The sequence below is a fragment of the Acanthaster planci genome, linkage group LG04, assembly GCF_054643075.1.
Source record: "Acanthaster planci isolate LZ-2023a linkage group LG04, COTS_SCS, whole genome shotgun sequence".
NCBI lineage: Eukaryota > Metazoa > Echinodermata > Asteroidea > Valvatida > Acanthasteridae > Acanthaster > Acanthaster planci.
This window is the reverse complement of record NC_141780.1, coordinates 12,064,645-12,090,608: the sequence shown is the minus strand read 5'-3', so window position 1 is coordinate 12,090,608 and position 25,964 is coordinate 12,064,645. Positions and strand designations below refer to the sequence as shown.

Genomic DNA, 25,964 nt, shown 5'->3' with positions numbered 1-25,964 from the left:
CATTCATAATTGTATTAACAATCTCAAATGAAACTGATTCAATTTTTACAAAGTAATAAAAGGAGTGTACTAAAATTGTAAATATTTACAGACATGAATTTAAGATATCGCCACATGAGGTTACTTTAAAATCTTGACATTTCCCCGGCTGGGAGTGAAGCAGACAGATTTGAGTTAATTTTGGTTTTGTCTGACAACACTTGGAGTAGCTCTGTTACATGTCGTGTGGGGTTCTTGGATTCTTTGATTAAAGAGTCCATCATCGCTTAGCAACTGGTTAAACATTCATCCCAAAATCCTTGAGATTAGACACAGAAAATGAAGGCATCGTAAAAGGTGAGACATCGAGTGTCATTTATCATCCTCGCAGTGTCTGAATTAGACCCTGTACTTTTACCTTTTATTAACTTTTTCTCTTTTTTGGCTGTGGAAGAAATGTTTTTAGATTTATCACTGAACAAAATTGCCTTTTCTTGTAGAAGTAAATACCATAAACATGGCCAGGGGAACAAAATTGCCTTCCTTGAAAAAAAAAAAACATGATAAATTGCACAGTTTGATAGCAAGTGTACTGGAAGACAAAATTAAATCGACTTTGAATTTCTATGATATACCTGCAAATTAGATAAAAGCAATACATGCATGTGTATGATGCTATTGAATGTGTTCATACACTACATGTATTGGTTTTAAGAAAATCAGTATTGTAATTATCATTAGAGATCAAAATGATGATTCTATTGTGTTTGTTTTCTGTTTGTTGTTGTGCTTTGCTGTCTTTTTAAATGTGGCTGATTTATACATGTAAAGGGACGTCATTCTCAGAAATTTTGAAGTTCCCTCATGAACTGCGCCAGTCGGTTTATACATTGGGAGTACTGATGCAAATACAGACCACAATACAAACACCTTGCTCTGTGTCATCACAACTTAATGTACATGGTACATGTATGCCTTAACCCACAACCACTGACTGCCACAATGACAAACCCCGAATCACCCTCTATTCTTCCCTCAGCGCCCCCCCCAAAAAAAGATCGAGACAAATGACACAGTGTTCAGATGGCACATGACACAATGTTTGTGAAATACTCAGTGTTGCAGTGGTGTGGGGAAGGCTTTGCCAGTTGAAATCAGAATGGAGCAGTTGACAAATCAGAGAGGACAGGTGGACTGGGAGGGCCTGATCAATTTATCATTCCCTGAGCTGTCTGTCTGCTGGGAAGGAAGGAGCGAAATGGACGAGGGCAACAGCGATGCTCGTCTGTATCAGAGACAATAAAAATTACATCTAAACATAATGCAATATTCGTCTTTAGAACTACGGTAGACTTGCATTAACTGCAAAGATATCCAGGAACCAATATGTCTGTTAGAAGAGGGGAGGAAGGAGCAATACGTGTACAAATGGCAGAAGCAACTCTCCTGAAAGATGTGTACATGTACATATGTGTACACAAATTACCCCATACCTAGTGAACTACGTACATATATCTGCATAAAATATGAGTATTCTATCAGGAAGTTAATGCCCGATAGATCTGACAGGGAGGCATATTTCTGAGTGCAGTCTTGTAGGCAGAGGGCGTTTGTCTCTCGTACAAACCACCTGCTCCCCTGTTTTGAAATTTTTCATTGCACACTATGATCTCCCTGATAAGGAAGTTAAAAAGTAGGATTACCCTCTGGAGTGTCAAAATACATGTAGTTGCTTGTTTCATATGGTATATAGGACTTTGACACTTGCTTGCCATGTCCTCATCTGGTTCGACTGATTCTGTGCCTTGGATGCATATATTATCATCCTTTAGTTTGCAGAAGAAATTCCTTCATCAGTTCTCAGCTCATCATCATGGTAGAGTTCGCTTGATACTATTCATAGCATTCAGTGATTCAACCAGTCTAACACTCCAGCACTCTCATCTCTTCCCCTCCCCCCCCACCACAGCACATGCACAAGCTAAAACCTCTTGGGATGCTGGACTTGAAAGCACTTTGTGATCACATCTTCCAGCTCTTGTTCAGGGAGTGTGTTGAGAAACCATCGTTAGATGTGGCGTCCGGATCAATCTGGGGCTGCGGTTAAATCGGGAGAAATTGATCGTGAAAGAAGTGGGAATTGGGGAAAATGATGTCATTTGCACTGGGAGTTTGAGATCTGAGAACTGAAATACTGCAATTTCACCTGCATACATGTAAATTGAATAGGACTGCAGATTGAATCAAATAAAATCTATTTAAAATGCAGATTCTTGCTACACACAGGCCACTGATGCTTGCTATCTGTGGATAACAGATAATGCAGTTTGCATGACCTCACGAAGTGTCGCATAGGAGTTGCATGTTTTTCTTGAGTGGTCATTGTTTGCTGTCGTTTTATGGGGAACAGTTTTATTGGGAAAGAACCTTTATTTATAGAATTTTTAATGTGGGCTAAACATTTAAACAACAAATCAAGACATGAATGGTACAGACTCCATGACCCAAATCCAATCCTGTCTTAACAAACTTAAGAGGTTCGTTGTTATTTGGAAGAACTTTGGGTCATAAGAGAGTTATAAAATATATAGTGTAATAGTCATCTGTCAGCAGTCATTTCTTGTCTTGCCATGAACCTTCACACCACCAACGCTTGAGGAAGCACTCTAAGGCTGACTTTTACAAAGTGAACTTGTTGATTCACAATTCCATAATGTGGGGCTGCAAATGGCATTTGTCACCACAAACACTTGTTGCCAAACATCTTATTCATTTGTTAAGTGTTAAGTTTTCATTTTAGACCATTGAAATAAACACCTGGATTGCCTGTTGGTGACATCTTACAGATGCAGGAAATAGGCATAATTTTTCTTCTCTTTTTAAGAGGGTAGGAAAGATGAGGAAGATTTGAATAAGATTGCTTCATGCATGACCTTCAAGGTCTAAAAATCTGTTTGCACTTATGGTTAAAGATGATTTATTCCATTGAATGACTCAATTTTGTACATGTACATGTACTTTGCGGTACTGACTGTTTCTCCCCAGCCCGACACCCTAAATCTTGTCGCCAGACACCTTGCACTGAATCACATCGTAAAAAAAAACTGTTGGGTGACAACTCGGACTTGGCTTCGGCAAGATAGCGGGGCCTAGTCACGTTTGATAATGCCGCCAGATGAATATGTATCCAGGACAACGCAGGATAGATTTACAGCCATTGATAGTTTGAATTGTAGAAGCAGGCCGCCAATCAGGAATCCCTAATGATTCGGAGTCCATCGAGATGAGGATGGGGGGAGGGAGTTCAGAGAAGATCTTTACTCTGTCTGCCCACAATGGATTTTTGTCTGGCTCTGACTGTAACCCTGGTTTAATCTTATTTGGGGAATTTGGGGATTCTTGGTCATTAGGAGAGGTCAGAGGTTAAAAGAAATTTTGCCTTGGGTGTTATCAAAAGTAAAAATCAACATGGTCTAGGATTCATGTCACTAATATCTCTTTTGATGAATCTGGAAGCCCACTATATTTTTCTGGGGGGAGGGGAGGGAGGGTGTTTAAGATATGTGTTCACTTTTGTTCTGTTGAATAGCTGTCTTCTAGTTCTGTGTTTTCTTTCGTTCTTCCCTTCACTTTTTACTTGTCTGTCCACATAAGTAAGGCCAGAGTCATTCAGAAAATAGGGAAACCTCCATTGAGCTTTTTTTTTGTTCTTTAAATCAAATCAGCAGAAATTATGCTGTGCTCTTCACTTCAGCCGGAAAGTAATGATCGAGATTTTTTCCTTCCACGTCTTAAGGTGAATGTGAATTTGAAGCAAATTTGATATTAGTAGAGTTGCAGTGTGTTCAAATGTCTGCGAATATGTTGCATGAATTTCTGATCTGACTTCACAAAATCACGTGTTCTGTTCACTTTCATGCCAAGTATGAAGTGGCCTTTAGCCTTGTCCAAATTTCTGTCCTAGGTTAATCAATTGTTTTATATGTAAATTCCTGTTAAAATTAGGTGAGTAGGCTTTATACCAGTACTGGGTTTTGTGAAACAAAATGTAATAGTCTAGAGGGCTGTGCACTTCTACATTTAGTTTGCTGTGATGCAACACGATACATTCCAACCAGCCATTTTCCACTTTGGCACTGAGTGTTTGCCCAAGTTCATTTTATAACCTTTGATCAGCCGACGTTTACAGCTCTCCAAAAGAACAGGCCACAGGACCTCCTTTAGAGTAGAGCCCATAATTCATGGGAGCGGAAACATACTCAAGTGTGCATAAAATGGTGGTATTTAGTCTCGGCTAGAGTAGAGCACCATAGATATGGCACGGGCATTGTAAATCGCTAGTGTGAAACGACTTACTGAAACCTTGAATGGCGTTTGCTTGCTGGCATCCATGTTTGCATGGTTTAGGCTTCACTAAAGTATTTGTAACTCCTTGAGATTAAGGGCAAATTATCTAAGGCTACATCACACTTGGTTTGCAAGTACAAATACACACGCATACATGTATAGCGACCGGTACATATACATTTTGTTAGTAGGTTATGGTGACTACACACCCAATGAAATGAAGATCACGTGCACCCAAAACATGGGGACAGATTTTGTCCCTACAACTTGATCCTGAATTTCCTAACAAAAGAAATTGCCCTACCCATACATGTATAAAATGTTGGCCTACATGTACATGTACTGTACTGTACATGTGTGTACATTGTACATGTACATGTCACACATGTTGTGGATACTGCATGTTGCTGGTCTGCTCTCCTACCCTCCCCAATGTTAATCAACAATTTGTTTCTTTTGTTAGTGCAATTAGTATTTCAAATGCTTCAGTTTTTATGATCTTCATATAAATTGTAGTACTGATACAAAACTGGTATCTTAGCATACTTTTAGCTCCGTACACACAACAAGACACCTGTCTCAACCAAGTTAAACAGCCGAATATGAAACCTGTCTGACACTGACAGTTAACCTCTGCCATGAATCACCCCAAGTTGTTCGTGCTGAGCTGTTATTTAAAGAAAAAACAAAGGAGGCAGGATTAATAAACAAGTCTTACATGCAACTTTGGCTTCCCTTTTAACACCAGCATACCCTATTAGGGCACGAAAGCCACCGATTCTGGGACTCTGGAAGCCTAGAAAAGCTGAGTGTTTTTGCCTGAGTACGTGCCCCTCCCGAAACAAACAGGTTTCCCCATGGACATTAGGCCTGTGTGATGTGATGTTGAACATGACTGATTGCCCGGGCAGGATGTGACTGTTTACTTTTGCCCAAGCTAGGTGTTTGTTCAGATTCTGTAATTTGTATTTATATATCGGCATGGAGTTTTTGGGGGTGACAACCTCCCATGAACTCCTGCACCCACCTTCAAGGAACAAACTTATGTGGTTCTGGTTCACTGTTTAATTATCTCTCAAATCCTGTTGCAGAATTTGAAGTTTTGTTTTGTTTGTTTTTCTAAAGATTTTGTTTTTAACCCAAAAGACTAGTTTGTAGATACAGTGTACTAGTACATGTACTTGAAGCCTTTAAAAAGTAATTTTGACACTTCAAAACCCAAGTTAAATTATTCTCAAATGCCCCCCTTTGCTGTTTGGCCTTAGAACTTTAGAATAAGTTGGGACAGTCTGTGCCATAATTACATGTGGGTCTACAGTTTTTACCTTACAGGCAGGAATTTTCAAACTGGAAGCCTGAGATATGGTACTTTCAACAGCTGTTTAAGTAACAAATTTACATACAGGTGTAATGTCATGCACAATTGCACATACTGTACATGTGCATTGTTTGTTGGATTGGACCAAGTAGTAACCTGTATTTGTGTGGTAACTTGGTATCCTCGTTCACTTACATGTACATGTAGATTGCATATAATGAAGCTACTCTAATAATGAGTTGACTTTTGACTAGACATGGGCCAGGTGCCTGCCTAGTGCATGCAGAGTGTAGTGTTAATTGACATACATAATCTTGTCAATATATACACAGAGCATGCATGACCTGTAAGGTCAGGTCATGCATACATTATTTGTAGGTCAAGATATACTTGTGTTTATACTCCACACTTTAAAGCAAGAAGAAAACGTTTGTTGTACCACTGATTTAAGAGCCATCAGCAGACTAGAAAAAACATTGTGCATGTAATGCCATGGAAGATGTTAAGTCCATTGGTAAAGTTAAATTGTGGCATACAGTTCACTCTTATACATGATTGCATTGGGTTTTTCCCCAGCATTTCCCCTATATTCAACCACTGTGTTATTCATAGCCCTTTTTACATTTATAATGGAAAAAAGTGCTTTTTAAAGAAAACAGAATTGTGATTTTTTTTTTAATCTAAATTTTTTCTGTATCGCTTAATCAGTTTTATGTGGTAACACTTTTGCCCTTGTGCAAATTTATGTCATCAGAAAGTTAGACACTTTTTTATTTTTATTTTATTGATAAATACAGTGTAGCTCTACAGAGAGAATGAGAGAGATTGAGGCCTGAAAAATTTCTGGTAGATCAATCGAGTTATTTTGGTGGTAAAGTGACATCATTCATGTGAAAGAAATGGACTGAGGCTAAATGGTATGAAAACTACACAGTATGTTTCATGTGCTTTATTTCATTTGCTAATCCACTTTTTCAATTTATCCCACTGTGAAATGGTGCGTGCAGACATGTGCCCCTGTGTGTGCATGGCCTATTCCCCAATGCTGTGTCCTCCTTGTGGGGGAAAAAAAACGTGAGTATGGAAACAAAGAAATGCGAAGGCTAAGGTTTTAAGTAGATTACAGGCCTTCGCCAAAAAATGCAGACTCTCTGATCATTTGGCAAATTGGTTATGTTAGGAGGCTAAGAGGCTTAAGTGAGTATCACTGTGACTGGGTAAGTTAATTTAGTAATTGCAAAGTAATGGGATTGTAGAAGTAGCTGAGAAGTGGGATTCATACCGAATGTATTGCAATGAGAAGTGGTACAAGCGGCATGTATGCGAAATGTGATTTTGTTAGAAAAGCACATTATTTTGTTGATACTTCTGAGTATACCGTGCTCATGCTGATTGCTTGCATACCTATTCAGCAAATCACTTCTTTTCTGATTTTACTGCTTGTGACATCCATTGCAGTTTATATGATATTTTGGGATGGAAGGAAACCTACTTTATGGTATAGGAAAATTTGTCACAGATTTTAACTTGGTCATATTGAGACTTTGTAAACCGAACTGTGGAAAGACAGAGAGACTTGTTTGTGACAAAATGCATAATACTTGACATGCACCTGTCCCTCTCCCTGCTGATTCAGAAAGTAGTTGTGTGCAGACAAACATTGCACACTGAATTGAGTAGGTCGTCTTGTCTGCAATCCAGTTGCTGAAGCAGCCTTTTTTCCATGCCCATACGGGCCAGCCAACAAGTGCATTGATGAGTAATGAGTTACCAGCAAGGGGATCAGTGGTTCTACACAAGGTGGTTGTTGAGGTGTGGCACCTTAATATCCTCAATATAGTTTTTCCATTACATTCTGCCACCTTGCACTGTTGTCTTAAAGGGACCATGAAATAGAAACATTTTACCATATTATACAAAAATCCTTGAAAATGCACCTTTCGGTTTCAATTAAACCAGTTTTGAATGATTAAAAAAAAAATTTACCCATATTTTGAGCTTTTCTGGTTTTGATGCTAATGATATTTACACATTTATGAGCAAAACTACGATGTCATCCAAGATGCTGAATGTTGGTGTTATGCACAAAGAGTCTCTAGATGTTTTAAGCACTGCTATCGCAGATTTCATTTTCTTTGGCAATTTATTGTTGTGGAAGTACAGCCAGTGAGCAACCTTTTTTCAGAAATGTTTTCAAATAGCAAATTTGGAGTTCAACGTTTGAGCATGAAAACATGCAAACTAAAGAGTGTTTTCCTGGATTTACATCAAGGCCAAAGTGCCCTCACTTGTCCGGAAATGCTTGGTTAATTTCGAATGTTTAAAAATTGCACATTTCAGTTCACCTTGCTCAAAGTAAGATTCCATACAGTCTTCATACATTGAAGAAGAGTGCAGACAAGCACAAAAAGTAATTCTAAGAAAATTTCATGGCATGGTTCCTTTAACTTGCACTGATGGGAGTTTAAGAAACATGGTGGTTAGCATAGCTATGTCTGTCTTCAAAGCACTCCTGTCTAAACAATAGTGAAGCTTTTTTGTAGCGGCACGACAGCAAAAAGTGTATTACATTGCCCAAGAGATGATTAAATTACTCTCATCTGACTGATCTCTGACTAGCGGAGATTCTCACTAATAAGCCGTCAATTTCTCTGCAAGTAGTTGCCACAGTGTAGGCTGTCCTGCCAGATCTGAAAATATAGTTTCACTCATCGCCATCAAAATTCATGTCTGCAGTCCTTTGAGAGTTTTAACCTGGTTGCATGTCATCTTGGATAAAATGCTGGATAATAGCGTGTTGCATTAAAGGTACCCTCTTTATGATGACATGCACTGGTGCAATTGCATTTGCTCGTATGTTTACATGAGGATTTTTGCCTCAAAGTCATATAGCCTGTTCCCACTTGAATTGGGAAAAGGTGGATCTTGATCCGGCATTTTGGTGGGATCATTATCTTACCGCAACTAAACCGCAAGTCGCGTTCCCACTTACGCTTGATCCACCTTTTCAGACAGAAATGTGGAGCCCAAAAGGTCACTGAGTTTGGTATTGCACTTGTACTAGCTTGCTGAGCACGCGCTCTGTTGCAGTGCTGGGTGCTGGGGCGGCATGCGTGTGACTCTGCGGTGTTTTGGGTGCAAGCTTCTACTGACGTGACGACCTTGAATCAGACCGAATGTTCAGCCTAGTACGTTGTCTCTTCAAACTTTGTTTCTGTTTTTGATACTCTGTTACATGCTGCGGGCTATACGCTAACACAGAATTAGTTTTTGACAGAAAGCAGGTGAAATTACACAAATGAAAAAGGTTAAGAAATGGATAAACGCGCAACGAAAATTGTGAAAGGGCTGGGTACACATCGCGGCATGCATGCATCGCACATGCGTGGTGACACATTTTGCTAGCCCGTAGTTAAGCAGTTTTTTATTGTGTATGCTGTGCACGTTAAAAATTTCACATGAGCTACACGCCAAAAAACGTATTTCTTTGTTCATCAAACTGCAAAAATTTGCCCCACTCGTGCACGGACGGATGTTGACAGGTCAAATTGTCAGATCAGATCCACCTTTTGCGTTCCCATCTGATCGTGATCCGCCAATTGCAGGATCTGATCCACCAATTGCGGGATCTGTATCCTGCTCCAGAGAAGGATCAAGAAAGGTGGATCTGATCCTGATCCACCTTATAACGGTTAGTGTTCCCACTACACACAATTGCTGGATCTGATCCACCAATTGGGGGATTTTGATCCAGCAATTTGGCAAAAGATGGATCAGATCCCCCAACTGGTGGATCAAGTGAGAATGGGCTGATAATCATAGATCACATGTGACAAATGTTCAGATGTGTTATCTGATCTGAAATACATGTATGCACAATGTACACGTACTTTTCTTTTGTACTTATTACCCATTCCAGATCTGCACAAAACTCTTTGGAACGTGGTAACATGTACCAGTTCTTATATAGTGGACCATTGTAGAAATATGGTATTTAAGAATCCAGAAAAACAAATTCGTGCAAAGGGTGACATAACAGATCTTTAATCCTAAAACTTTTTTTTTTTACATTTCATCCTGTCCATCAGAAACAGTAATTATGTTTTCCTGAAGTTACAGGACCACATTAGCAATGTCATCAGGGAATTTAGTCATGTTTCATTACACTGCCATCTCTTGTTTCACCCCAGAAAGGAATTGTACAAATCGGCTCCCATCTCGACGTCTCATCAGCAGACGGCGTCAGTGATAGCTCCCGTTATGTCTGCGCGATAGTTAGGATCATTTCCTGCATGGAGGCAGAGTAATCACATGGGGGAAGCATCTCTGTTGGCTGGTCCCGTCCTCGAATTGGTCATTCTCTCTTTGGTTTTGAGGCAATTGCTGCTGTAGGAACTAGGGCTACTATTTTGTCATGATAGACATTTGTCAGCACAATCGGGAACTGTAGTGATTTGACATTTGAGCCTAATGTTTGGCATTCTGTGTTTATTGTAATGAAAGATTGGCCTTTGCAAGACAGTGATTAAGGAAACGACATTCATCCCCTAAGTTTAAAGAGAGGTTATATTACATTTTGAATAACAGTGTCTGCATTACATTTTGTAACAGGACAATGTGTCCATGTACATGTTCATTTTAAAGTTCAGTAATAGACTTAAGGGCTACCCTTAGTTCACGAAATTGAGAATGCTTGTTTGACCTTATAGACAATAGAAAAAAATCACAATCAAAATTGAAACTGGTTTACAGGTATGCCCAATACAGAGTTGCAGTCATGCCAGTTTGGTTGATCACACACATGGCACAGCCCTTCAACATTTTATACAGGAACTTCTTGTACGTCATTGTGAAAGATACAGATAGCTGGGGAAGCTTACAGAAGAAAGGTACAGATTAAAAAAAATCGGAGAAGAAGAACCTGCTGATAGTTTGAAATGAGGGCAATATCATAATTCATCTTTATGAGTCCGGGGCAACACCAAAGCCCACATAACTTAAAGCTCCCCAGATAAAGGAAATAGCTTGCCTCTGAAAAATGGTATTCCATTCATGTTCTTCGTACTCATAAATAAGAACGTAACGGATGTGAAAACAGACCACAGTTAATTATTCAGGATTGTGCGTAAATCACTGGTAGGGGCCCCCAGATCATAATTTGCTGTGGTGTAATATTTCGTAAGCTGCCTCAAGACACATGGATGTATCTGGTGTCTGTGCCGGTTGGGAGGAGACGACCAACTTTTGATACTAAAATCTTGGCTTCAATTGCATTCTAGCCCTTCAGGGCATAATTTCATATAGCATACTGAGTTAGTATACCATGCATTGTAATGTACTTGTACACTGTAAATGTACCAGTACAAGAAATGAAGAGGCTTGCTTAGGAAGAACAGGTTACCAGCTAAAATTGTTGAATGCACAGTAGGGGTGCTTCACATCTCATTTCTGCTTAATTGATATCAAGTAATTGGTGGAGCTATAGATTTGTTTTCCCAGCATCTTTATCAAATTGAGCCTGGGTGCTTTTCTGTCGGTCTGGTTAGCAAAAAGTCGTACATGTATGTATATAACTCAAAGAAAGGAGATTAAATAACTCAAGAAAGTTGAAATAAAATAACTCAAGAAAGTTGAAATAAAATAAAAGATAAGGTTTTCCAGTTGAAAGTGAGCCAGTTGCAGATCCACACCTGGTGCACGCTAACGTCCCCCATTTTTCATTTTTTTCTTCTGCATGATTTGCTGTCCACTGGTTATTTCATTACTTTAAAGACAGGAATTTGAAACTAAAAATACTCCCTGCTTGTGTCTCTGGCTGACTTGACATATCTACCCTTCTGTACATGCCAGGTGCCCGTCTCTTCGTAAATGCTGCATCCACCACCTGAGCAGTTTGCGGTATTGCATTTTAATGCCCTACACACCAAGGACATGTGAAATCTCATTCATTTTACCCTTCATTGATGACTACCCTGTCACCTAATGCCCTCAGATCTCACATTATTCCTTTTCATCTTCTATTCCAATTCCACCTGCTTCTCTCAGGAGTTCATTTTTTTTCCAGATGTAAATTTATCCTGCCTTACTTGACAAAGCACAGGTACATGTGGTGGAATGTCAATCTCTGAATTAGCAAACACTAGATTTTCCCTCCCTTTCTCTCTCTCTTTCTTTTAAGGGGGGTGAGGTTTTTTTTCATGAGGTCTGAGTATGGTTAGCAATTTAACCCCGCTTGACGGGGCATTCTCATATTTCGTTAGGATTAAGAGCCCAGTCACATTTAGCCAGGATTGAGTTTCAACCAGGGAATGGAAGATGATTGCAGTAGGAGTGAGTAGGGCCACGCTTGCTGGGAATGAAGAGTAAATTGTTCAACAACTTGGCTGGGCAGAAGCTGCTCCTTTTTCTGCAAAGGTTGACACCTTTGGCCCTGATTTAGTCAACTCTTTCATCACAGCAATCCTCTGAATGTGTTTAGCGTAGCATAGCTTTGAGACCAGCCATTTGTAAGCAGATCCTTTTTACTGTTGCAAGGAAATGAAGAGAGAGACAGGACTGGGAAGATATTGATGAGTTTAACTAGGAAGAGATAATGTCATGTTGCCCTTCCTTGAAAATGATAATAATCACAGTACGTTGGACTTTGCGACAGCAGGCATTGTAGGCCCCACAAGAATTCAGTCAGGAAAACATGGGATTGATCATAGTTGACCTGGTGCCCATCACACTTCCCAGTCTGAAACGTAATGCGCCCAACTCAGGGACAGCAGAAAAAAACCCTGAGAGTCCATCTCTAATGCAATCAAAACAGCCACTTCAACAGGGGAATGTTAGTTTATGAAATGACGACATGCCGCGGGGTTCAAGGAAAGCCTTGGAGAGGCACTCCTTACAATGTCTTGCATTTTACATAGAGCCCAGGTATCAGTGGTGTGAACTACATTCCTGCAGGCTCTGAATATGATGTCTGTTATTGGAATCGACAGTTTTTGTCTGGAATTCTCATTCCACAAAGGAAGATATTTCTGAGACAGAAGTTTCAAGTTAAATTGAATTGTTTGATGGCCAATTCTGAAAAAGATATTTTTGTCAAAATATTTGATACTTTGAGAAGGTATTGTCATTGCTTCATACACATGACAAACAGCAAAGTAACACAGGGATCCAGCTATCAGACACCATATTTGCCCAAAGGTGAATATTTGCCATAATCTACAATCCCCCGAATTAGCAATAATAAAGTAATTGTATTTACTCTGTTAAAAAAGTTTGTGGTTGCAAAAAATGTGCATTTCATTCCAACTGGTTATTGTTTAATATTTTTCTGCTGGAACGCTCCCTTACATATGTCTGTTTGGCCAACCGTTGAAGCTTTTTACGCAAACATTTCACAGCTCTAAATACAAGCAGATCTACTATCTATATCAGACATTTCAAGTTCTAGTTGAGCCTGTAACTTCTGGAGTCTTACAGGGAATATTTCTACATGTTCTGTACATGTACATATATCCAACACTGTGCAGTAAATGAACGGCACAGTCTTCATCAAAATCAGGATGCCAAGCCCCATGTATTAAAGCTACAGTTCGTTATCTGAATGGCAAAAAGTTGCAGCAGCCACAACATTCGCAGTACCCCTCCTTTCACAAGTAACAATAAGATTGTAGAAATCAAACCTGCCCACTGCAAATAACCCACATGTTTTTCTGGTAAATGGCCAACAACTGTCTGCAGCCCTCAGTCTATGTATATCAGCAGTCTGCATTTGGCAAATTCTCACCTGTTGATTAATGTGCAACCTACTCATTCGTCAGTCACAGCCAGGATTGTTGCACTTCAATCTTTAGAAAGTGTTATTTGAAAGCCATTCATAATGTAAAACTGCCTGGAATTACATGTAAGAATGACATAATTCACATTTAACAGCATTCTGGACCAAAATTATGCAGATGGCAGAGCAGACTGTTTACTGGTCCCAAAATGGTTCAAGCAAGGATTCATACATGTAGCTGTCACCCACTGTCTACATTGAAGCATTTTTCCACACAATCAGTCGAAGATTCATCCGTAGTTTCTGCATGGAATTTCCCATTAAATGGACTCATTGGCATGTGTACAACAGATCACAGTGCATCAGTCTGGGCTACCCATCCTTTACTCTCATTGGCTTGTTCCAGTTTACATTTAAATCCAGTGGTGGCTGAATGGTTCTGAAAGTGGAGGGGGGGCACAAGTCCAAACAGGCAGATCTAAGATTTTTTTTCCATACCTCCAATGGCTTGATGGAAAGGGAGAGCAAATAAGCTACCTTTTCAAAGGTGGGGGACAACAAGTAATCCCCTAGTTCTGCCGCTGGTGTGTAAATCTACCATGGATACAGCTGGAATCGTGAAAGATATACTCAACATGTTTGCTTTGGATGGATTATTGTGGTATTTTTCACTTCACATCATAATTGAAAGTTGATTTACATGCATTTTTGATCACAGTCTATAAGTAAATATAGGAATCCTTTTGATTGCTTAAAATTTGCAAAAAAAATTATTAAAAAAAATATTACGGGAAAATGTTCTTAGTAACAGTTTCTATGCAGTCTGGCAGTAGACAGACAGGTACATATGTACACTGTATATTACTCTCTTTGGTCACACCTTATGGGCATAGACAGGAGGAAATGACTGTCATCATTCTACCACAATCCAGCGTGTCCATGTATTTTTAATTTTTCGCTGACTGCAGGTACACCTTCTACATTACTATGCAATATGGCACTGACTCATCACATCATTAGAACATACCTACCAGCCTATATATGGCCATATAGCCTTGGGTGGTTCATCCCTGCACACCGATTCCAGTGATTACCTAGGAACATCTTTTTCTTGTGCTCGCCATAATAAGCAGGTGTATTGCCTGCCCTGTGGGGTTGAGGAAAGTGAATATGAGAGGGTGGGGTACACCAAAGCGATAAAATTGTTTTAGTGGATTAGCAGCAGAATATAGTATTTTAACCAAAAGGGGCATTGGATACATATACTTTATTGCAGGTAATTCACCTCATGGCTTGCACAATGGTAGCTCAACAAGAATAGTTTGTTTTAGTGTACTATAAACAGTTAGATGCAGGCATGCGGCAGGCAGGTGGAAGGGTGAATTTGGAAATTTCTTAGATCGAGGAAAGTAGAAACCACAGACTCATCCAGCAGTGCCTTTCTTTCTGATTCTTTTTGCATCTTGGCATTTGCACCAGTATAATTTCAGATGCATAAATACATGTTTCTGGTGAAATCAGTAAATGTAGAGGTTGTGGAGAGGGTTTTTTTATCCTGAGTCTTTTGAATCTACAAATTCACAGTGTTGAATGATGAAGTATCTGGAAAAACAGGTAAGGCTAGAGGTGCTGCAATGCTTTGATGAGACTTTCATGAAGTTTACAGAAGGATGTTATGATAACGGATTGATTTGGCAGATATTTCCCTCTGGATCCCTCGGTAAGCAAGCCTGGGATGCTGGTGTCCTAATCCCTTGGAACCAACGTCCCTCAAGATAACATCATTGTTTGGTTATCATCTGCAAACTGCCAGTCAATTCGCCGGAATAATTTCCTGAGTCAGTGACATGTGAATAGCTGCTCTGTTTTCACACATCCAAATGTAGGCCAACAGATGACTTCTTTGGTTTTACAAGGTAATGCCAATTCTGTAGTTAAAATTAACAAGATTCAGCGCATATAGTTATATGCAGTAAATAAAAAAAAAATCATGTACATGTAATAGTGCAACATTACATCACTTTTGAGGGTAGTTCTGCTAATGGATATACATGTATACGTCTTATTCAGGTTGAAATACAAGACGAGGGTATTCGAAAACAGCTACATAATGAACGATACAGTTTGCATTTCCTACAGAGTAACCCAGTTAATCCAGTCTGCTTGCTGTTAAGGTAAGCAAACTGGATTAATTGGGACATAATAAAAATTACCTACATTAACTGTCGACGAACATGTAATGTGTAGATTTAATTGATGTGTTGGCGGCATATTTTCGTCAATTTTCCCAATTAGCTGTGGAAGTATCTTGTAGTCTTCTGCAAGGATAATTACTTTGGCATTCACATTATTTTGTGTGGCTGCCATTTCAGGTCAACCTGCATAATAAAGTCACTCAGGAACCGATTATGTCCCAGCAAATTGTGCTTTTTCTGTTCAAAACATTTGATCAGACACCGAAAGGAAATGTGCATGTACATACCGTAAACATCTCTTGTTCTTGCAACTCGCTGACAGAGGGGAATTGACTATCCGTAACAATGAGGCATTTTGACACAAGTATTTGGGTCGTAACACAAGCTTGTATGCATGATAAGGTTGCAATGCTTTAGAAAATTTGGCTTAACATCAGAAAAATGTACATATTTCTGATAGAAACACTTTTAAAATACAGTTTGATACTGATGGAAGCACATGAAACATTTCGTGCTTAAATAGAGGTTTTTCACTCGATGCAATGTGACAGGCAAAGGCATTTTAGAAAGCATATGCTATGTCCGTGGATGTGTATGCCTTTTTGAATCTTCTATTTTTTATTGGCAGTTTCATGTATGCCAAAATATTGAGAGACTTTGAAGGCGTCCGCATTTCCGTGCACAACTGTTAAAATTTAATGCTAACCGTCAAAAATCATGAATGAAAATCCTCTATACATGTAGGTGTACATCCATGTACATGTATGATAGAGTTTGTGTGAAAAGCTCACCTGGATACTGTATTGAAAATTTTTAAAATCCATTTGATATCTTTAATATATGGCCGTGTTTATACCTGAAGTTGAAGGGTTAATCCTGCAACATGGTTGCATACACAAAGCATCATGTCCCACCCATCTTTGGTACTTGTCCTGTCTGAACCTTGACCTTAAGAGACTGGTAACTGTCAATAGCACAGTGACTCTTGGTGATAAATGGGGGAAATACCAGGGAGGTGTGCTGGCAAGTGGGACCATGGTGGAACCATGTGTTCCATCTTCGTGGTGGTGGCCTATATATCAAAGCAATAAATCGGAAATTGTACTGTACTTGTTTTGCTATACCAAGCTTGTGGTTTCTTGTAAGCATTTCAGACTGACGAATTGCTTTACACACTGGTTTACCAGCAAGATACCATTTGGCATGAACATGAGAGTTTGATTCAGTTCATAGATCTGAACATACAACCACTGCATGTTATCACAACGAACTAGATAGTGTTGTCAACATTAAAATTAAGTCAGAAATTGAAACTGAGACATTCACCCTTGTATAATTGTGGCAGATGTCACAAAATCACATCTAATTGAGTGTCCTTGATTTTTGATTTACTCCTATAATACGAAATTTTTGTCACAGTTAGCCCTGCAGAGACCAGTATAACAGTTGATCATTCCCTTCTCAAGCAATCTAAATTCCTTACTTAAACTGCAAACAAAAAATCTGATAAAATACCTTCAAGCTGTACAGTCAACTCTTCAGCATTTGACACTTTATCCCGATAACTTGCTTGAGTCTGATATGGATTTGGTTAGCTTGATGTACATGTATGTATGTTATGTATTTTGTCGTATTAGTACTATAAGGTCGTTAACAAAATATTCGCACTAAAAGGTTGTTAATGAAATTTTTAAAACTTGAAATACAAGCAAAGTCCTGGTGAAGATTTGAGAAACAGTCCCCCCAAATGATTTTTATCAATGAAATAATGTGTAACATTATCTGTTTCTTTATAAAAAATTTTCATGCTTGGAATAGGGCCCAAAAATTATTTTCAAAATCATCAGTGCTATAAGGTTGTTACTGCCATAACGACCTTATAGCACTGACCGGATGATTTTATGAATATAAAAACTGCTTGTGTGAGTTAAATTCACATGCATATTTTATGTGTGCAGTTGTTTGCATATGCTGTACATGTATGATTAGTGTGTGTACAAACTTCAGATGATCTTCTGTGTGGCTGTATGGTCTTTTCTTGTTTGAAGAAAATTTCCAAGACCATGGAGAATTTGTCTCTTACCTCAACTGATACATGTACTTGTGGCAGCGATGAAAGCAGCTTTTCTATATGTCAGGCAGACTGTTGTACAGTGTTCTCAGCAGCACAGAAGATGAAGTACCACTAACTTGAAATATGTTGGCTAACTCTTCTTTATATGTGCCCCCCACCACCCCAGCAACTAGTGTGGTGACTGTTCAGGTGTAGTCAACTGTGACAGCATCCGTTTGTTGTATAGGTTACCCTCCATTAATGTTCCATACCCTCATCTGCCTATTACATTGCCAAGTCCAGTTGGGGCCTAGTCACTTCATGATGCTTGTCACCTGTCACAGACTTCCAGTCCACATGTGTTTGTCATTAATTACAATTTTGTCACACTTGGAGGCATTGCTCTTGAGCACAGAGGCTAATGCATGATGTTTCCCCTCATGTCACTAAATTTTTGTACAGTATACGTTTAAAAAAATTACATTATTTTGTTGACTAATTACAATTGACAATGTGACTATAAAACATCCATGTACAAAGACAATTTTAAAATGACATTTCTTCTATTTCTAATCTTCCAACAGAATCATGTAATACATTGTAGACAAAAAGATATTACTCTCTTGAAAGTACTGATAACATTTTTCAACTTCATTTTGTTGAATGGTTTTTGTACTTGATAAAAAATTATTATTTTGATGATGAAATTTTAACGACTTGCCATTATTTGCAAAAGGCAGCTTCATATATATTTTCCCATTTTTCTCAAAAAAAAAAAAGCACAGAAGGCATCAACACTTCTCAAATTACTCTGATGAGAGTGACATGCTTGGTGTGAATAATAAATATCTTCACATGCACTGCACTTTCTGCAATATCAGGTACTGCACTGATTGGTCACACTTCGGCCATTCTTGCTGTCTAATATACTTACAAAGTGCATCCTCATATTTCTCTCCTCGAGGATCGGCGATGGAATCACTCGTGTTGTAAGCCCCACCTACGAGTCCTATTTCAATCCTCTGTCACCTTTTTTGACTTACATTCCAAATATGGTCAAAGCATACATGAAGCCCTGCACGAATTTGCTGGACGGAAATTGAAAATTGTCCGTAGTGCCCCTTGGGACTGCTAAATGTCCACTCTGGTCAATACATGTACATTTGTATCCAGTGATGCGTGCTGCAAGAGCAGTCGTGCCTCGGGCCATTCTGAATAATGGCAGTTGAGGGATTTTCTTAATGGTGAATTTCATTTGTGTAACTGTACAACAGGCAAATTAGTGCTGAACAAAATACATGTAGTTGACCAAGAGAGATGTGAAGTGGTTTGGCCAAAAGCAGTTATGCCACCATATCAAAAATACAGATATGCTGAAGTTTACAACTGTGTTTAGGGTGTACAGAGTTCGAACATTCAAAACTTGTTGAAATCAAACAAGGAAATTTTTAAAAGATATTAATTTAGTGCATTAATTCATGCATACATTTTACATGTATCATTATGCTCTAAAAATGAATATTTCTTTAGTGAATTCAAATGGACCAAATATAGTTGAATCCACTCAACACAAAACACAGCTTGAAGACTACCCACTTTGCAGTGAAAGGAGCTGCAGTGTTCACTGTGTCTTTGCTTGGTTTCTATAATAAAAGCTTAGCTACTGATGACATTACCAACTCAACCCATATCTTGATTTCCTGACTTACGTCCCCTGTAGTGGTAAATTTTAAGAATTTTGCAAATGGATCGAGACATTGACAGAAGACTGTGTAACACGCTGTCTCATTTTCCATGTCAGACTTGTAAAGGTTAAATCATGGTACAAACTGGAAGGATCTCTTTCACCTCAGTGAGACCTCAGTGCACATCAAAATTGTAAGTTACCACATGCATGTACATGTACAGTGTACCCGCACTACACATGTACAGACCGTCCATGTTCATTTACGTGTACGATCATAATCCTGGTGGTGTACATTTGGATCTTTCAGTTTTTGATGCATGCCTTTCACAAGATTGGCTTCATTCATTTTGATGTTAGAGTGACATCCGAAACTTTGCCCAAAACCAATATCCAGGAGGTAATATGATGTCATCCTCTGCCAATACTGGCTTGCATTCCCCTCCTCCCTCCCGCAGCAGGCACATTTCACGGCCAGATCACATGACCCCAACACCTTTTCCCACCAGGTGCAGGGATTGTTATTAAAGCCAGTGCCGTACACACCGTACCCACAGCCCTTGCGTGCCCGTGCATTGTGTACCGGTTATGGGCGCCCTGAGCCAAACTGCACGCTTGGCAATAATACAGTACCGCGCAGTCACTTAGAAAACGTCCTGTATCCCCACAAGGCCTTCCTGGGATCAATTGTACTGGCTGTGTGGCCGCATGTAGTAGTCTCATTTAAGGGGGAGAAAGCTGCCATAAACTCACTGGGAACATATCTTTTTTTTTGCAATGCATTTTGCATGATTGCTATCTGGTTTACTAAAGTGCGAGATAGTGATCTTAAATGGTGCATAAAAAATTGACTTGAGGCAAATTTCACAAATTTGAAATGCAATTTTGCAGTTGGCCCTAGAGCTTCTAAAGCAGGTACCTGGGTACATGTAAAAAAGTCATACCTAATACACCCTTTTAACAAATACTGTAGATCAGAATCCTCATCACAATAATTTATGCATAGTTACTGAGTTGTATGAACATCTGTATCCTGCTATTTTCATACATGCATATTCTGTTAAAAGTGGAATCAAAATTTTAGAAGTTAGAGGCCTGAAATTTTTTTTTGAAAATAATTTTCATTGTAGCACAAGTTCCCCATTTACATGCAAAACCCACAAACTGATTTTTCATCAACATTAATCACAATTGTATCTTGGCAAATTAACTTTACTACTTCCTGAAACCGGTGAACAAAAAAAGCCTTCTCTTCCCAGAATTGTTAGTTCTGTTCACATTTAGGTACAAGTACAGGTTAGGTACTCGTTCTGGGCAGCATCCAATAACAGCTTCTGATGTTGCTGACTATGACTGATTTATGACCTAAGTAGGGTTGGCATTTTTGGTGCTTGCACTGTGCTACACAGTACTCATTGAAACGCTGACTGAATTAAAAAAAAAAATTCAAGTGCCATTAGAGTTCAAGGTTTGCCCTGCATTCTGGTGTATTTGCATCAACAGATCATCAGTAGAAATCTATACATGTAGACCTTACACAATCAGAAGAATGTGAAATTAGTTTAGACATTTTGAATTTTAAATCACACAAGCATATTTCTATAAAATGGACTTTAGTCATGTATGTATGAGAATTTTTTCTAATGTCTCATAGTTGGATAGCTGCTATTTGGTTCAAACTGAAACCTTTTTAGGCATCAAAACATACTGTGGAAAGCAACAGGAATTTTCCAAGTGTTGGTCCAATTAAGTTCCCTTTTTTTAAGTACTACATTCCTTTTTTAAAGCAAATTTTACTTCAAATGTAGGAAAACTATCTGTGTATCAGATGACGAAAGAAACGTTTGTGCCAGGTAGGGCCAACTGAGCTGTGTTTATTCTACAGAAGGTGCAATTTTGAGGACAGTGCATCACCAATCGTTTTCATCACCCACTTCTGAACTTGACACTTAACATCTGAAAATCATTCTTCTTGGTGTCGAAAACCTATTTTTGTGATGATCTCTGTTGGATATGATGCCAGCAATAGACAGTGAATTACTTTAAGAAACAGGAGTTACTTGGTCATGAGTCTGGTAGAAGGCCACACTGCTGTCATTCCAGTTCTCTGACCTCTTGGATCTCTTGATTTAGGGGAGAAAAATCTAGGTCTACACTGTGCAGGAGCTCAAGGTGTTTAACAAATAGACTGCCAAAAAAGTGACCTTGGTGATATGTTGAAATACACAAGAGTCTAAACAAATTTTCCCATTCTCTAAAAGGCCTTCAGTGGAATTGGTTTAACAACTGACAAGACATCTGAACAGATTGTGCAGATGGCAATAGGTCATGTATCTACCTCTGGGTAGGAATGTTTGATTTTATGTGAAATGGTTTACAGTCAATTTTCACACACAGACAGTTCTAAGGAACCATTCTACTTCAGGTTCCACATAAGAATGAACCAGTGTTTGCTCAGAATCCCCAAAGTCTCACTAATTTCTTCCTCTTCTTTTACACTTTGCTCTACAAAGTCTCAAAATACTTCCAAATTTTCTGCTCTGTAGAATTCCAAAGTGTTCTGAAATAAATTTTTCAAAAGTTTCTTGGCATCCAAAAAATCAAGTAGCATTTCACTTTAGGTTTCTATATGCACTGAGCATGAAAATGCACTGAGGGCTTTAGATCAGAATGTTAACTTCCTGCTTTTTGTTTTGCGTTGTCATTTCAGATGGCCTGAATGCTATGATGGCACAGTGCACCTTCCGTCTAACAATGGTCACTGATAACATGCTAATGAGCAGTATCACTGTCCAACTGGAGGACACAAACTCCCAGGAATTCCTCTCCCCAAAGATCAATCGTTTCATCGATGCCCTGTCCAACATCATCCCCACACAACGCAACCTGGTGTATGTTTTCAGTGTCAAGAACCACGACATTGTGAGTGACCCACCCATCCTTAATGTCTCCTTTGCCGCCCAGCACCAAGACGGCACCTTCTTCACTTCCCAGTACCTCCAGGAGCGAGTCTACCTGATGCGGTCTACCCTCTCCGAAGTTTCCACGGCAAAGGTGTTGCCCTTTGGTGACAACCTCTGCCTTTACGAAGTTTGCAGTGGTGAAAAAATTTACTCCCGGTGTCTCTCCCCACTCTCCTTCTGGAGTTCATCAGGCTTCATTGCGACCCAGACCGTCATCTTTCGTTCCATCCATCCTGAGACTCTGTACAGGTGTGAGTGCCCACCAGGATTCACAGGCAACTATTGCACAACAGAGATCAACTATTGCTACTCTAATCCTTGTGGTAGCAATGGGCAGTGCATCCAGAAAGAAGCTGGATATACCTGCGTGTGCAATGATAACTTTGCAGGTGAGTGATATTTCCCAGCTCCTGTCAAATTAACCCCTCCTCACCCTTTATTACACAACAGTAGGCATTGACATCACTGGTGGATTCAGGGAGACCCAATCATAAAAGGAGGTTTTGAGTGTATGAAAAACCCCAACCTTTAACATCGCCCCTCAGAAAGTCCATAAAAGGTTACACAAATTTCCAAATTGTTTATCCCCCCTGCCCATGATTTTACCCTCCTCCCATTATTAGACACAATTGAGTGGGTGTCAAAGGAATATTGAATAGTTAAGATTCAGACAAAGCTGAACAAAGTGTCAGTAAAGTATTCATGGAAAAGGAAAATACATGTAATTGCCATGTTGTGGAAACTATTTTACAAGCCCTCTTCAATATAAAACAAACACTCTCAAAGTACATGCACCAGATACGAACATACATGTATGATAATGAGAGAGAATGTGAGAAATTATGTGAAATTAAAATAAAGACCTGCCTTTTTAAACAGCCAGCCCTATGCAATCCCTACACACAGAAATGCTCATAGATATCTTTGTTTCTTGTGACACATTTGAGTTGCAATGTTAGACTCAAGAATCTTATCACTCGAGCCTCTTCCTCGGACGTGGTCGTGTTTCAACTGCTCGCGAAACCTAAGACAGTAAACATGTAGCAAGCACCAGGCCTGTGCACCAAAATTGGCTCTAGTTTTCTACTCTGGGCCAAGCTTTCCCACTTGAACGTGACCAAGGCTTTAGAAAAATGGCTTGCAGCCATCAGACGCTGTGACCTGGAGATGATGTTTTTTGCGTACATGTACATGTAGCTGTCTTTAAGCCATCCATGGAAGTTTCTCGTGTGGAATGACTTTCAAGATTTGATGGGGATAGCTTTGCTTATAAGGCAGCCCTGTTGCCATTATACATGTACGTGTAAACACATACATAATGTCAAATGTTCTGTTTATTGTACATATATGTGCATGTAACTCCTATCTGCATTGTGTCACTTACATTTAAATGGGTCATTTTAAGGCCCTCATGAATTTCGTGCCTTTGTTTTGTGATGTGCAGTAACTCAACACTTCCTAGCCTTATACTCTGATTAAACTCATTTTAGTAATTCAGAAGAAATAATGGGACTAAAATCGTCCAGAGTGTCCAAAACAGAGCCCTTTGGCTGTGTGGGGGTTGCATGTTTACATGTATCTATCATCAGTGGCTTTCAGGGATGTCGGTTAACACCAACATGGGCCTACACATGTACACAGGTTTCAGCAGGAGACCTTTTCAATCCTCTTTTGATTTCCTTTGGGGGAAACATTACAAATCCGTTGCATTAATTCTTTTTGTGTTCTTTGGGGAGTTAGTTTTTTCCCTGAATGTGTATGAATGTGTACTTGAAGAGTGTGGCATTAGTTGCGAACAAATTTCAGGTACCGTACATGTGGCTTGAAAACAAGCACAGTAAGTGATCATTGTTTGCATGTTGAGGAATTTGGCATGGGAATGCACCTAAACAGGAGCTTGCTTTTGAATTTTAATGTCACTGGCCTGTTATTGAGAACCAGGAGGGGAAATGAAGATCTGAACTCCCGGATGAGCCCTCAGGGACAATGTAAGATCCTATCAAAGAGCCTTGGCTGGACTCTTGTTGTGACTTGAGTGTTAACAAGCCGGGTATCACGCCTTCTCATTTCCCATCTGAGCCTGTTCCCAGTGGCTTGCTGGTGGCATATTGTGTGGTGATTGCCTTACTGTGTGGTTTGGTTATGACAGGTATAAAAAAAAGGCAGGTCGATGCCGGTTCAGGTCTGGAAATACCAGGAGGCTTAAGTATGGTAGAGACTGTTGATGCAAGTGACTTCAGCTTCCTTGGAAATACATTGTCCATTGTGCTTATCCATATCATCAACATGCATTCATAAAATGTGAAGAAAGACGGAGGATCTTTTTAAGGTCGTTATATCTGCTGTCATTAATGTGTACCAGTATGTGCACCTTCCAAAAGAGGAACCCACTTATTTCTAGTTGATGGAAGCAATTTGTGAACAAGTGTGTTAATCCAGGACACAAGAAATATCATCTTGGGCATGGGCTTGATCCTTAAATTAAACTGCTTGACCCGAGATCTGAGGTACAAAGGATGGAATGATGAAGCATTGCTGAGGGCATTGTCTCAGGTAATTGCGTGCAAATTCATGTGCATAATATTACAATTAACCCAGATGTAGTGAACCGTGAAACCAAAAAAGTCACAACCAAAGCAGAAGTGCACCGGACTGCCTTGATAATAGGTATGCAGCACTAGAGTCTGTCATACCCCTGGGTCTGTGACAGACATAGGGGAGACCACAATAAATCAAAACATTCATGGCAAATGCATGAGTCTGGGTAGGAAGAGACTAATGAACAGTTACAGGGGGCTTGGCTGCTCATGGGGTTCCCTTCCTAACCCCGTTAGTTAATAGCCCTCGATGAATAGATTCCTATACTTCACAAACAGGAAATATGGAAACCTTATTGTATTGAAGAGTGATTCACTGGGTTATATGAGTATGTACTACAGACTGGCAGTGTATATACGTGTACTTCAGCCCCTCCCCCTCCTAATTCTCCATTGAGAAAGTGGAGCTGAACCCCATTTTTTTTTACCCTAAGTACCTTAGAGATGAACAGTTCAAACCAGATTATTGTACACGCCATCCTGTCCAGATCCTATTTGGTTTAAGTTGGGACAATCAAAAGAAGGTATGGTTGGAATAGTCCAAACCAAGTACAAGTCAGGAAATCACTCTTCACTCTAATTGGATTGTGAGGATGAACTTGACGGGAAAATGTCATGCAGGCAACGTAGCTCTGGTCATGCCGGAAGGGCCAAGGTATTTCATTCTCAGATCCCCCAGCTGCCAGCTGATCTCCCAAATGAATTGGGAATCTGTTGTCATCATTGTCATTGTTTGGATGAGTATCCATGCAAACTCCCTTAAATTAATTAGAAACTTCTTCCGCTGAAAAAAATAAGTTATTTTAAAACATCATAGTAAGGGGAATTGAAATTTTAAACAGTGTCAAAGATATGAGGCTAAGGCTGTAGAGCTAAATACAAAGACAAAGAAATTGATTTAAGAAAAAATTGTTAGTTGAAACAACTTCATAAGATCCACAAGATGGGGTGGCAAGGGTGGCTAGTGAATGAAGCACTCTCCTCTCACCACTGTGGTCCTGAGTTCAATCTTTGGCCTTGGTCATTATATGAGTTGAGTTGTTCATTGGTTATCTCC

The 25,964-nt window shown here is 39.4% G+C and overlaps 1 protein-coding gene across 4 annotated transcripts in view; it reads left to right on the top strand.

Annotated features, from left to right (window-relative positions):
* LOC110984883 (cadherin EGF LAG seven-pass G-type receptor 2-like) overlaps positions 1-25,964 on the top strand; it is a 111,482-nt gene that overhangs the window by 19,197 nt on the left and 66,321 nt on the right. For all 4 annotated transcript variants that reach the window (XM_087135854.1, XM_087135853.1, XM_087135850.1 and 1 more), the window contains exon 3: positions 22,058-22,699. In XM_087135854.1, coding sequence (XP_086991980.1) covers positions 22,058-22,699 — 642 coding nt within the window. The remainder of the gene's footprint in view (positions 1-22,057; positions 22,700-25,964) is intronic.